The sequence below is a fragment of the Sus scrofa genome, chromosome 6 (assembly GCF_054392235.1).
Source record: "Sus scrofa isolate SSC_HxYL_T2T_F1_AM1 chromosome 6, Sscrofa_HxYL_maternal_Yorkshire_Landrace_v2.0, whole genome shotgun sequence".
Taxonomy (NCBI): Eukaryota; Metazoa; Chordata; class Mammalia; order Artiodactyla; family Suidae; genus Sus; species Sus scrofa.
The window spans coordinates 37,828,125-37,840,936 of NC_139388.1; the positions used below are offsets into that span (position 1 = coordinate 37,828,125).

The 12,812-nt window shown below is 42.7% G+C and overlaps 1 protein-coding gene across 1 annotated transcript in view; it reads left to right on the plus strand.

Moving 5' to 3' along the window:
- Positions 1-12,812, plus strand: part of N4BP1 (NEDD4 binding protein 1) — a 56,008-nt gene that overhangs the window by 37,316 nt on the left and 5,880 nt on the right. Inside the window, exons 3-6 of the mRNA XM_003126990.6 lie at positions 4,651-4,781; positions 6,798-6,894; positions 9,215-9,322; positions 11,538-11,645. Coding sequence (XP_003127038.3) covers positions 4,651-4,781; positions 6,798-6,894; positions 9,215-9,322; positions 11,538-11,645 — 444 coding nt within the window. The remainder of the gene's footprint in view (positions 1-4,650; positions 4,782-6,797; positions 6,895-9,214; positions 9,323-11,537; positions 11,646-12,812) is intronic.

A 12,812-nucleotide genomic window follows, 5' to 3' on the forward strand; every position in this document is an offset into this window, starting at 1 on the left:
ATTAGGATTGTTTAAGTGACTTTTTTACCACCCATTTATGACTTGCTCTTCCAGTTACTCTTCCAGTTGCTATTCCGGTAATCAATTTAGTTTGAATTTCAACAAATATTTGGAATTTAAAGCTGAAATACCTATTATGTATCAGGTATTATTATCTTTTAAAATATAATCTTCACATCAATTTTCTTTTCTTTTTTCTTTTTAGGGCCTCACCTGCGGCATATGGAGGTTCCCAGGCTAGGGGTCAAATCAGAGCTGCAGCTGCCACCTTACACCTCAGCTCACAGCAATACCAGATCTGAGCCGTGTCTGCAGCCTACATCGCAGTTCAAGGCAACCAGGGATCCTTAACCTACGAAGCAGGGCCAGGAATCGAACCGACTCCTCATAGCTACTAGCCAGGTTTGTTACCGCTGAGCCACGCTGGGAACTCCATCACACCAATTTTATGAGGCAAAAATTATCTGTAATGCAGATGACATGAAATGGCTTAAAAATCTTGTCCACAGTTACAAAGATAAGAGATTTGGGCCCATGATAGCTCTCTTCAGAGCCATCATTCCCCCCCCCCCCCCCCCCCCCCCGCCTCCCGCCTCCTCCCATAGAAGCCGGGGTTGAATTTTAGGCCTTGGCAGCATTGGATACACGACTTGAGTTGCTTGGGCACCGCTGAGTAACCCTCACTAATTTGACCCAGCTAGTTGGGGAGGTAGTTTAAAAGGAAATTTGCGACCTTAAGCAATAGGTTTGAACCCCACCCTAAACCGGCTCAGACCCACCTATCCCTGGGTTTCTGCAAAGCCTTTGTTTATTGCCTATCCAGCATGATGTCTGCAGTTTATTACACACCGTGAGAAATTCCGAAATACCCTACTTAATGCTGCTGATTATGCATATCTCTCCTTGGTTTTTCCCCTTTGTCACCATGAATGAGTCAAACAATGAGTAAATGGAAATTGTTTGCGGTGTATGGCTAGACATCACCGTGGTGGCCAGATAAGACTCCGTCTCTGTCACTTTGAAACTTCAGCATAAGAGCACCTGACTTATCTGGATAGATAATTTTCCATGTAGATGAGATTTGCCTCTTCATTTGCCAGAACTCTGTATTTTAACCATTGTTCATGCTAGTCTTACTATAACAGAGTTCCATGGCTATTTTTGTTAAGTGGAAGCTATAGAAAGAACGTGCTCTTTCCCGGGTAACTCAGAAAGGGGTTTTCACTCTTTCCCCACACTGTCCTGTCTGGTTCGCTGATGGCCTTGGCGTTTTATTAGGTATTTATTGCCCCTCTCTCTCCTTTGGACCTTCTCCTCTCTAGTTGACTGTCTGCTACAATGTGGAAAACAACCAGATGCTATAACTTGTTTCCAAGTATTTGGAAACAGGAGTTTAAGTCTCCCTTGAGAGCCTGCACATCTGGCTTCTCAGCCTTAATATCTGTTAATTCTGCATTTGGATCTGGGGACCCGAGGGCTTTGGCCCTCTCGGAGGTAGGGAGGTGTATGGTGTGTGTACACTTTGTCTCTGGTTACCTGTCAGCAAGTTACTTGGTTTGATTGCAGAGAGGCTAGGAAACAATGGTTTAAGCGCATTTTCTGCCTGGTCAGGATGTGAAAGTAAAAGGAAGAAGGATCAAGGACCCTCCTTATTATTTTGAGGTCAGTAATTGGGCTCCACTTGATTTTTTTTTATTTTTTTATTCTGGATTAGTCCGTATATTTTCCACCAGAATTTTGAACTGTTGCTTATTCCTAAAACAGCTCTAGAGCTTTTTCAGAGTATCAAAAATGATTTGGTCTGAAGTAACTGACCCTTTGGAAATTTGTTTAGAGCTGTTTCTAGAAACTCCGCTTTCCCCATCTAAGCTTGGGAGCAGACCAGGGCAGCAGAATTGTATCTGGCATTTCCCTCCTTTTCCTTACTAACCTAGTACGTGGACTGGGGACTTTATTTCCACCCAGTTTCTACTGTTGCTATTGACAGAAACATTTAAGGGAAAGAGGAAAATGGTTGTACACATTTGTAGCTGATGAATAAGCCAAGAGGGCACTTTATAAGCTTTTTTAGTGCATTTCTCTCAAGAGTTATTCTTTTCAGGTCTTAACATACTTAACATAAAAGTCTTTGGTTTTTCTAAGAACCACAGGCTTGTTTATTGTATTCTGGATTTTCATGTTTGGGCTATGGTTGATATTAACTCTAGGCCTGCCTGTGCTTTTAAGCAGTTAGAAAGATTTATTCTTTTTAGAGATTTAAAAAAAAAAACTCCTGTACAAAAACTACCTCCCCAGCCTTTTTTTCCAGTAACATGTCAAATTGCTACATTCTTGCCATATTTGAATGCTTTTAGATAAACAAACCACGGCTAAGTTATTTCATCAAGAACTGGGTGTGTGTTTGTTTACTTGCATATATTTCCTGGAGGAAAGCTGATGCCGGTTGTAGTCTCTTATTTATGATTCACTGAGAAGAGAGTGAACTTTAACTTCTAAATGGAGGCATTTCTGAGTGGGCCTCCTGGATGTTAGATGTTTGTTGCCTGGTCCAGGCCATTCCTGCCTCATGAGAATGTAGATTTAGTTGGGGACAGTACCACTGTGGGGTAGTTGAAAGGGCACTGGCACTGGCCCAGGCATGAGGAAGCGTCAGTCTGATTACAGCTCACCCACCCTCTGTCAGTGCAAGCTGGGCAGGTGGCTCTCTCAGATGTGTTGCATTCTTTTTACCTCTGACAGGAACCTAAATCCACTCCTAAGTTCTGTGATTCTGGTGCACGGTTCAAGATAGCAAGTCAGAGAAAAGCAGAGGGATGGCAGAGGGCCCATGTCTAGAGAGGCCTCATAGAAAAAGAGGCTGGAATTGGGTCCTGGGGGCATTTGGGGAGGAGGTGTAAGAGATTGGGGAGGGGGACCCTTGGAGCCCAGGAAGTGTCAGATGGCAAGACCACCTGGCCAAAACCAAGAATGTGGCGGTGGATGGTGGTGGAAGCAGAAAGTTCACATTAGTCAGGTCCCGTCTGACTAGTCAGGTGTGGAGGCAGCCGCACATCCAGGCACAGAACTGCTCTAGGAGGCTAGTGCTGTAGAAGGCCCGCGCTGCAGGGTGGGTTAGAATCAGCAGAGCCTGGGGGCGACTTGGGATACTGTGCCTGAGGAGTCAGAACTCCAGGTGAAGGAACTATCTACCCAGTGGTTCTAACATGAGAGAAGATGGGACTGAAGATGCAGGATTTACTTTCATTGCATCATAGATGACCCCTGAAGCAGTGAAGACAGATTATGCTGATCTCAATAAACATCACAGGGATTTTCTCTTTCCTTTCTTTCTGTCTTTCTAATATTCCTGGGTAGACAAACAGATGACCACCTGCAAAACTGCAAACTTTGTGAAAAGAACACTTTATTTTTTTAAACTTCTGTTTTTTCCTGACTGTTGGAGAGTAAAAATGAAATATTTTCAGTGCTTTTGAAATTTGTTATCAGGTTTTGGGGTGGGGATAGTTTTTAATCCTCTATACCAAGGTTTACAAAAAAGGTGGTGGCAGATCTGGCCCCTGCCACCACCTGTTTTCTTCACCATGGGACATAGCCACACCCCTTCGTTGATAGTTGGCAGCTGCATGGTGCGACAGTGTGAGGCCTTTTACAGAAAACGTGTCTTCATGTTCTGTTCTGTCGCTTGTTTGTTTCCTTCCCCCTTTTCCTGCTTCCTTCAACAAAATCACCTGCCATGCCCCCCCCACCCCCCCCACCCGGCGTAGTTTCATTTGAGTCTGGCCTTCACCTTGTTTCCTGGAAGCTGTAAACTGAGTAGGTTTCACAGTTCTCCAGAAAGAGGCAGAGGCATTTGCAGCTCCTGGAAGTTGTGGTGTTGAGGACCATGTCATGGAGTGGGCATGGTCATTGCTGCTTCTGCTTTCAGCAGCCAGTTCCTCTGTAACATTCATAACAGATTCTTAGAGGCCAGTGACCAGGTAGGACTCTATAGAATGGGCTCTTTTATCTAAAAACAGAAATAAGGGAGTTCCCGTCGTGGCTCAGCAGAAATGAATCTGACTAGCATCCATGAGGATGCAGGTTCGATCCCTGGCCTCGATCAGTGGGTTAAGGATCCAGCATTGCCATGAACTGTGGTGTAAGTTGCAGGCGTGGCTGGGATCTGGCATTGCTGTGGCTGTGGTGTAAGCCAGTGGCTACATCTCTGATTCGACCCCTGGCCTGGGAACCTCCATATACTGCCAGTTTGGCCCTAAAAAGACCAATGAATAAATAAATAAATAAATAGGAGTTCCTGTTGTGGCTCAGCGGGTTAAAAACATGACATAGTATCTGTGAAGATGCGGGTTCAACTCTGGCCTTGCTCAGTGGGTTAAGGATCCAATGTTGCTGCAAGCCGAAATTGCCTCCTACCACAAAAGCACACTCAGTTAACTCACCTAAATGCGGCAAAAATCGAGAAGCTGTTAAGATTTATTACATCTCCTACCTTGGGTTCTCTCTTGGCTTTGCAGATCAGCAGGCTCTTAAGTGAAATTTTGTTCTAATTGTTTCTGGTGTACATGGATTTTACCTTTTCACCTTATGGTGAAACTTAGCATTCTTTAAATATGCTTTAAACTGAAATAAATTTTACTTATTTTCATATAGCCATGGTCTGAAAAAGTTCTTTTCTTGTCGTGGAATTGCAATTGCGGTTGAATATTTTTGGAAGCTTGGCAACAGAAACATCACTGTATTTGTCCCACAGTGGAGAACAAGGCGTGATCCTAATGTCACAGGTGAGGCAAACTGTTTTTTTCCAGATTTCTAATTAGGTATTTAATGCGTTGGCTTACAGTTACAACATACACTACTTAGAATAGAACCATTAAAAAAAAAAAAAAAAAAAAAAGAATAGAGCCATGTGCCATAGACAGCAGCTTTAGAAACAAAACTAAATTCGTTGCGCCTCATAAAAAAAGCCTGTTGAATAGAGTGTTACAGCATAAGAAATACTCGGAGGAAGGGTGGAAAGTGAAATAGCTGTTTATAGCATGTCATACTAGCATTCATTATGTATTTAAGAAATTTTCTTTGACTTTCTAAAAAGTAAATATGTCTTTCTATTAGGCTAGGTTTCTTCCTCTTTAAGTAGTAGTTTTGAAAATGATCATTTGATAAATTTGAAATCCTCAAATAGAATGTCCTTTTAGCAGTCATTGAATGCTTAGTAGAAGTCATTGATGTTCACGGTATGGTACTACATGGTTGACCTCAGGCCACACATGAAAGGTTTGAACTTATGGATCCTTACATATTCCTGAGAAACTTAAAGTGTTTTGTTTCTTAGGCCTTAATAGGAAGACTAGTGAAAGGGCTGGTGCCAGGTAGCCTAAGACCTCAAAGAGTGCCTTGCAATAGAAGGTAGATTGGGAGGAGGAAGGACGAGGCCAGGACTCACCCCATACATTCAGTAGGAAGCAAAACAGTCAGAGTTAAGGTGGAAATGGTAAAATCACATTTTCCAAGCATCCCAACTTTCCTCACTTTGGGAGAGTGTATTTATTCTAACAGAAGGTCCTTGAGAAATGAGGCAGACCCACTTACTTCATAGTTATTTATGCAGTAGGATCCCTGAGAGAATCTTGTCAGCTTTCTGTGCCATGCGTTTCTAGAACAATAAAAACAGTTGGGTCGTTTCTGTGTCAGTGTTGAGTACCATTGTAGGGAAGGCAGGTGTAGGAAGCTTAGGCCCTGAGCTTTTAGCTGCCTTTTTTGCCCATTACTCATTTGTGGCTTCGGCTCTCCTTTCTCCTCTGTCACAACCCACTCCCGTGAAAATCAGTAAATATTTGTATGGATAACTCCTTCAATAGTATGCCAACCAGAGGGAGAACTGACAGACTCTTGGAATGGCGACCAGCAGGACTTGCTTGGAATAGGACAGCAGTTGTGTCTGCCTCAGCCTCCATCCCTGTTCCCTTCTCCACCCCCTGTCTTCTCTCAGGGACTCTTATCCTCACTCTCTTTGTCCTCTGCTGCTTGTAATGTGGCTGTGAAAAAGCTCTTGCTAGTGAGATCCATTAAATACAGGATTAGGGGTTAGTCTTCTTAATTTAAGAAGCCAATGAGTTGAACAATTTTATCTTTTAAAAATAAAGTCAGTTTTGGAGTTCCTGTCGTGGCGCAGAGAAAGTGAATCCGACTAGGAACCATGAGGTTTCGGGTTTGATCCCTGGCCTTGCTCAATGGGTTAAGGATCCAGCGTTGCCGTGAGCTGTGGTGTAGGTCACAGGCACCGCTCAGATCTGTGGCTGTGGTGTAGGCCAGCAGCAATAGCTCCGATTAGACCCCTAGCCTGGGAATCTCCATATGCCGAGAGTGCGGCCCTAAAAAGACAAAATACACACACACACACACACACACACACACACACACACACACACAAAATAAAAAATAAATAAAGTCAGTTTTGTGTGGCTGTGGCGTAGGCTAGCAGCTGCAGCTCCAATTCAACCCCTTGCCTGGGAACTTCCACATGCCTCAGGTGTGGCCCTAAAAAAAAAAAAACAAATCAAATGTAAATAAGTAAATAGTTTATATGTTATACTTGTCTTAGTATATGTTTTGCTTGATTTTTTTTTTCCTCCTTCCCAGTAAGTTAATAAAATTAAGTCTTCTTGAGTCAGCAGAAAAAAGGATTCCAACAGCTTTCCAAAGGAAACATGCGGGGGGAGAGGGGGTGCTTTCATTTATTTAAACATCTGGGAAGATAGCCTTTTTCTGAATGTATATTCAACTTATTCCATGAACAGAACAGCACTTCTTAACCCAGCTCCAGGAGCTCGGAATATTATCTTTAACTCCTGCACGGATGGTCTTTGGAGAAAGAATTGCTTCTCATGATGACAGGTATGAAAGGCCATTTTCCTTCCTAAAGTGGGTGTGGGGTGGTGAGGAGCCAGGCAACTGCTACCAGACAGTTCATCAGGCATCTGGACCCACATCCTTAAAGGACACAGTTGACTCAAGGGGTTGAGAATTTTAATATTTATGGTCATTAGGGTTATTTCTTTAGTGGTCTTTGCTATATGGTTTAGAGACATTACCAAAGAAGCTGAGTTAGAAGTTTATTCTTTTAGAATAAAACATGACTCAGAATCTATAAGTAAAAGCAGATATTGAGTTGTGTCCTTTTTTGATACTTTCTATAAGTAATATCTTAGTATGGTAGCCTCAGAAGTAGTTTTCAACCTCCTGGTTATGTCTGGCCAGTGACTTAGTCTGTCATTGTGATACCTGAGCCCTCAGTATTTCTTCCATATGATAGAAGATGGCCTCACCTGCCCCTTGTGTTACAGGAATGGGTTGCACTTCTTAGGCTGGTACGTTGCTCAGAGAGCAGGTACCTTGTGCATCCAAGACAAGCTTTAATCCCAAATATTCAGTTTTTTTCTGAAAACCTTCCTAAGCACCAGCCAAGTCCAGTGTGCCAAGCTGGGCTCTGGGGAACACACGTTGCAGACGCACTTCCTGCCTTCAAGGATTTTTTGATCAAGAGGAGAAGACACACATATCATAGAGAAGAGTTCTGTTGTGGTTGAATGAGAGAAGGTTCCGCACATGACCAATGGTTTTCAAACCCTCTTGTCTGATGAGCCTTCAGGTGTCTGGAGACCTAAGCTGTGGCCACCTGTTCTTTCTCTCACTCTGGCACCCAGTGTTTTTGCGTCAGTGCTTCCCCCACATTGAGGACAGTGCTTGGCTTGTAACCTAAGCTAGTGAGTGATAGTCTGATGGGTGAAATAAAAAGAGGGGGTAGGGGACTTGGGGTGACAGCAGACATTCATTCAGCAAAAGGTCCAAAGGGCCTTCTCACTGACAGCCCCTTCCCCTTCACTTGGCTTGTGTGAGAGACCAGGTCTGATGGAGAGAATCAGTGGTGACGTGAAAGAAGAATGTGGGAGGAAGCACGCTGGGGTGGGGCCTTGGGTGAGAAAGTAGGGGAGACTGGGAGGGAGGGGCAGCTATTATTCCAGCTTTAAGATACTGGGTAGGGACCCTGGAGTGCTCAGGTCAAAAGGCTCACGAAGAACTTTCAGATGCTCTAACGCTGCACCTTTCCCACACAAGCAGAATTTGAATGCATACCCAAGTATGCAGTCTAGGATTTGCTTAGTTTGTGTGGCTCTCTGGTTTTTTAGTGGACATGAATTTGTATCCTGATTGATAGTATGCAGCAGAAGCCTTATTACCTATTTTTGTAAATACCTCTGGGCAAACATCACCACATATAGTTCATGCCTATTAGAAATAAATTTGTAAAATACGCATTAATAAATCCAAATGCTAAATCGTATTTACTTACTAAGGTTTCCTGAGCTTCCTGAAACTAATGAGGCTTTTAAAAAAAATCTCTTTAAGTACTCACAACTATTAATAAAAGCAGCTTGTACCTTCAGTTCCAGTGATTCTCTATTTTATTGTTTCGTTATCTTTGCTCAGACAAATGTGGTCATCCTGACTAGGGAATAAAACATTGTCTTTACAAATCTCTCATTAAGAGGGTTTGAACATGAGTAATCGCCAACAATGAAATACAATTCTCCTTAATATCTAATTCTTACCCCTTTTGTTTATCCCCATGTATCTTTTCATAATTTGCATTTGAATGGGTCTGTAACTTGGACGAAACCAAAGGGCAGTTCTAGACATCTCTTCTTAAGTCAGAGCAGAAAATGTGAATTTAGGCATTAAAAAAAATAATAAAAAAGTAAAATGTTGCAAGGCTGACTGTGCCAAGCAGCTAATCTTAGAACCAGAGTACCGTAGCTTAGCAACTAAAAACCTAATGGTGATTTCACAGGCTTGTCAACCCTTAATTCATTCTCCGCCCTAGTCTTCATGTATTATCTTACTACCACTCTTTATGATAATACAACCTCTTTAGAAAAATGTATAAATTATAGTTGAGATCATTTTTTTAAAAAGAGTTAGATTGTATGAAAACCAGATCTTCATGTATAATCATTCTAATAATTTCAGATGTTTACTATTTCAGATTGTTCTTCAGTTCACAAGGGCTTAACTTTTCTGTTTCCCAGCCTTGGTTAAAATCTTTGGTGATTTTCCTGTGAAGAGGAAATGTTTTTGCTTTCCTAAAACACAGCTTCTCTGAGCCATTTTAACCACTGCCTGCCTGCCCATTTTAACCACTCTTATATTACCATAGGTTTCTGCTGCACTTAGCAGACAAAACTGGTGGCATAATTGTAACAAATGATAACTTCAGAGAATTTGTGACTGAGTCAGCCTCTTGGAGAGAAATAATTACAAAAAGGTAATGTTTTCTTCTTTGTCTTGGGTCAGAGGTGGTTTGTGTTGTGTGGCTTGGTTTTGTGTCCACCTTGAAAGCAATGTGTAGGATCGAAAGTTTCCTGAGACTGTGCTCCTAGTCCACAGGACGCCTGGCCCCTCTCAGTAAGTGGGAGGACCCAGCACAAAGCAGCACCACTTGCAGGTGACGTATGAGCTGCTCTGGGGCCCACAGGTGTCTTCTGTAGATGAATTTTCCCTGGCAGGAGGCAAGAGGCACATCTTTGTGGCATCGTTAACTCTCTGTTAACGGTGTGATGGAGCAGAAATGGCCACCTAAGTTGGCCTCGCCCTGATGCCAAGGGACACTTGAGCAGGTCTTTAGATCTCCCTACCTGACTCAGCTGTGAAATATTAAGGTTGAGTTTAAAACAACCTTCCGGAGTTCCCGTTGTGGCGCAGTGGTTAACGAATCCGACTAGGAACCATGAGGTTGCGGGTTCGATCCCTGCCCTTGCTCAGTGGGTCAAGGTTCCGGCGTTGCCGTGAGCTGTGGTGTAGGTCGCAGACGCGGCTCGGATCCTGCGTTGCTGTGTCTGGCGTAGGCTGGCGGCTACAGCTCCGATTAGACCCCTAGCCCGGGAACCTCCATATGCCGCAGGAGCGGTTCAAGAAATGGCAAAAAGACAAAAAAACAAACAAACAAAAAAATAAAATAAAAATGAAATCTTATAAAAAAAAATAAAAATAAAACAACCTTCCAGCAAGAGGGTAAGACCAGAATCGGTTTCCACTTGGGGAGAGAAAAGAGTATTTGTGCTGTTGAATAATCTGATGCCTTTCTTGAGCATTTTACCATCAACGCTTGGTCATCTACACTAAAAGCATGTTAAATATCATCCAGAATAACCAAGTCAAGTCAGGAGTTTGTATTCACTGTTGTACTTTATTTTTTTAGGGCCACATCTGCCACATATGGAGGTTCCCAGGCTAGGGGTTCAGTTGGAGCTGTAGCCACAGGCCTACAGCACAGCCACAGCAACATCAGATCCAAGCCGTGTCTGCGACCTACACCACAGCTCTCGGCAGTGCTGGATCCTTAACCCACCTGGTGAAGCCAGGGATTGAACCCGCGTCCTCATGGATGCTAGTCAAGTTCTTTAACTGCTGAGCCATGATGGGAACTCTTTTTTTGTTTGTAACGATACTCTGAAAGTGTTCAGTTGCATTAAGATCTGTGTCCACAGACTTCCAGGACTTTTTGTTAACAAGCATCATCTGACAGGTTACTTAACAAAAAGCAACGGTCTTAAAGCAGTGCCAGGAAAGAGTCATAGATGCCACAGATCTAAAAAACGTACCTCAGGGCTGCGTCTGTCTAGTATAACTAGTATATAACTAGTGTAACTAGATACTTACCTCTCGCGGTTTCCCAGTTGCCCCTTGTCTGATATTAGAAGATTTTAGGAAATGGTTCTTTATTTCATCATTTTAGAAAATGATGCCCAGGCGAAAGTTAATTACTATATGTGTTTTGACCCATATGCTGCTAAAAGCTGTTGTTGATGGCTACACTGAGAATTGGTCTTTGACCTTCTGGGCACAGTTAACAAGCCATTAATCTTGTACATGAATCTTCAGACCTTCCCTGGGCTTACTGTCAGTATTTATTGGATACTTATCTATGTACACCCGAGACATTTAAATGCAGTCAAGACTCACTGTCACACCAACCCATTGCTCTCAGAATTCATTAAACAAGGTAGAAGCCAAGGTCCAGACAGCAAACCAGGCACTCGGACTTTTTTCTTTTTTAAACATTTCCAGACTTTATAAATCATGCTCAGCTGACCTTGGATTTTCTTTCTTCATAGACTGTTTCCCCCTTTTAAAAGGACATCAGTGGGTTTGCTGTGGTCTCATTTATTCAGAAATTAAGCCTTTGTTGAGCACCTATCCTATGTAGCCTGTGCTGACAGTCTCTCAGTCTTGTTTTTCAAGGTTTTATTGGAAGTTATATTAGGAGAAGCAGCTGCTTCCCAGGCCCAGATAAAAATCTGAAAGTCTTGATAAGAAAATCTGAGAGCCAGTGGATAACAGTTTCTTACTCTCTTGTGTTTGTCTCCAAAAGAGGAATTAAAATGGTTTAGCCGGAGTGTATTTGTTTTTTGCTTTAGGGAGTGACGTAGCCTCTCGGCGTGGTTTTTCCTCCAGCAGTGTAATTGTTCTCCGCCTCCTAGGTTGCTCCAGTATACCTTCGTGGGGGACATATTTATGGTTCCCGATGATCCTCTGGGAAGAAGCGGACCTCGATTAGAAGAATTTCTTCGGAAGGAAGTCTTCCTTAGGTATTTCCTTTTCCAGACTGTCTTGTATTTACAAACCTGTTTCAGTTTTTTGTGCTTCAGTGCAAGTATTCTGTCTCTAAAGTTTAAAAATGGCATTTTTTTTTTTTTTTTGGTCTTTTTGCGATTTCCTTGGGCCACTCCCACGGCACATGGAGATTCCCAGGCTAGGGGTCGAATCGGAGCTCTAGCCACCGGCCTACACCACAGCCACAACAACACAGGATCTGAGCTGCATCTGCAGCCTACACCACAGCTCACAGCAACGCCGGATCCTTAACCCACTGAGCAAGGCCAGGGATCAAAGCTGCAACCTCATGGTTCCTAGTTGGATTCGTTAACCACTGAGCCACGACGGGAACTCCTAAAAATGGCATTTTATTTTAAAAAATAGCCTTAGATTTAGTGCTGGTGAAATATATGCAAATGAAGATTGGCTCTTTGGGAAGCACCCCAAAGAGCCAATCTTCATTTGTGGTCCTTTTGGTTTTAATCCCAGGAGAGGATGGTGTTCCAGACTTTCTGTAGGTCCAAAAAGACAAAGCATGTTTTGCTTAGTAGTAAGTGCTGCCTAGGTTCATTATGTGTGTCTAAGTATCTTTTTTTTTTTTTTTAGGTCCACACCCACGGCATGTGGAGAGTCCCAGGCTAGGGGTCTAATCAGAGCTACAGCAGCTGGCTTACACCATAGCCACAGCAACACCGGATCCTTAACCCACTGAGCGAGGCCAGGGATCGAACCCACAACCTTGTGGTTCCTAGTCAAATTTGTTTCCACTGTGCCACAACAGGAACTTCTAAATATCTTTTTTTTTTTTTAAGTTCATTTTCCCAAGTCATTTGCTTTGCATATTTTATGCTTATATTAATTTATTTTCAGAAATCATTACCTGGGAAACTGTTTCTTTGTACCTCCACTGAATGAAGAAGCCAATATTCCATATTTATCCAAAATCGATTTGCTAATTTAGGTTTTCTTTGTTGTAGTTTGGGGGGTTTGTTTGTTATGTTAAGGATACATTGCTATTGGTTATTTCTATTTTCAGAATTCTCAGGTAGTATACACTGTTAACTAAAATATCCTGTATGCTTAACTGACAGATCATATACCCCAATGATAGACCTTTCCTTTTTCCCTAAAACTGATATAGGCTACATTTCTGTGTATTT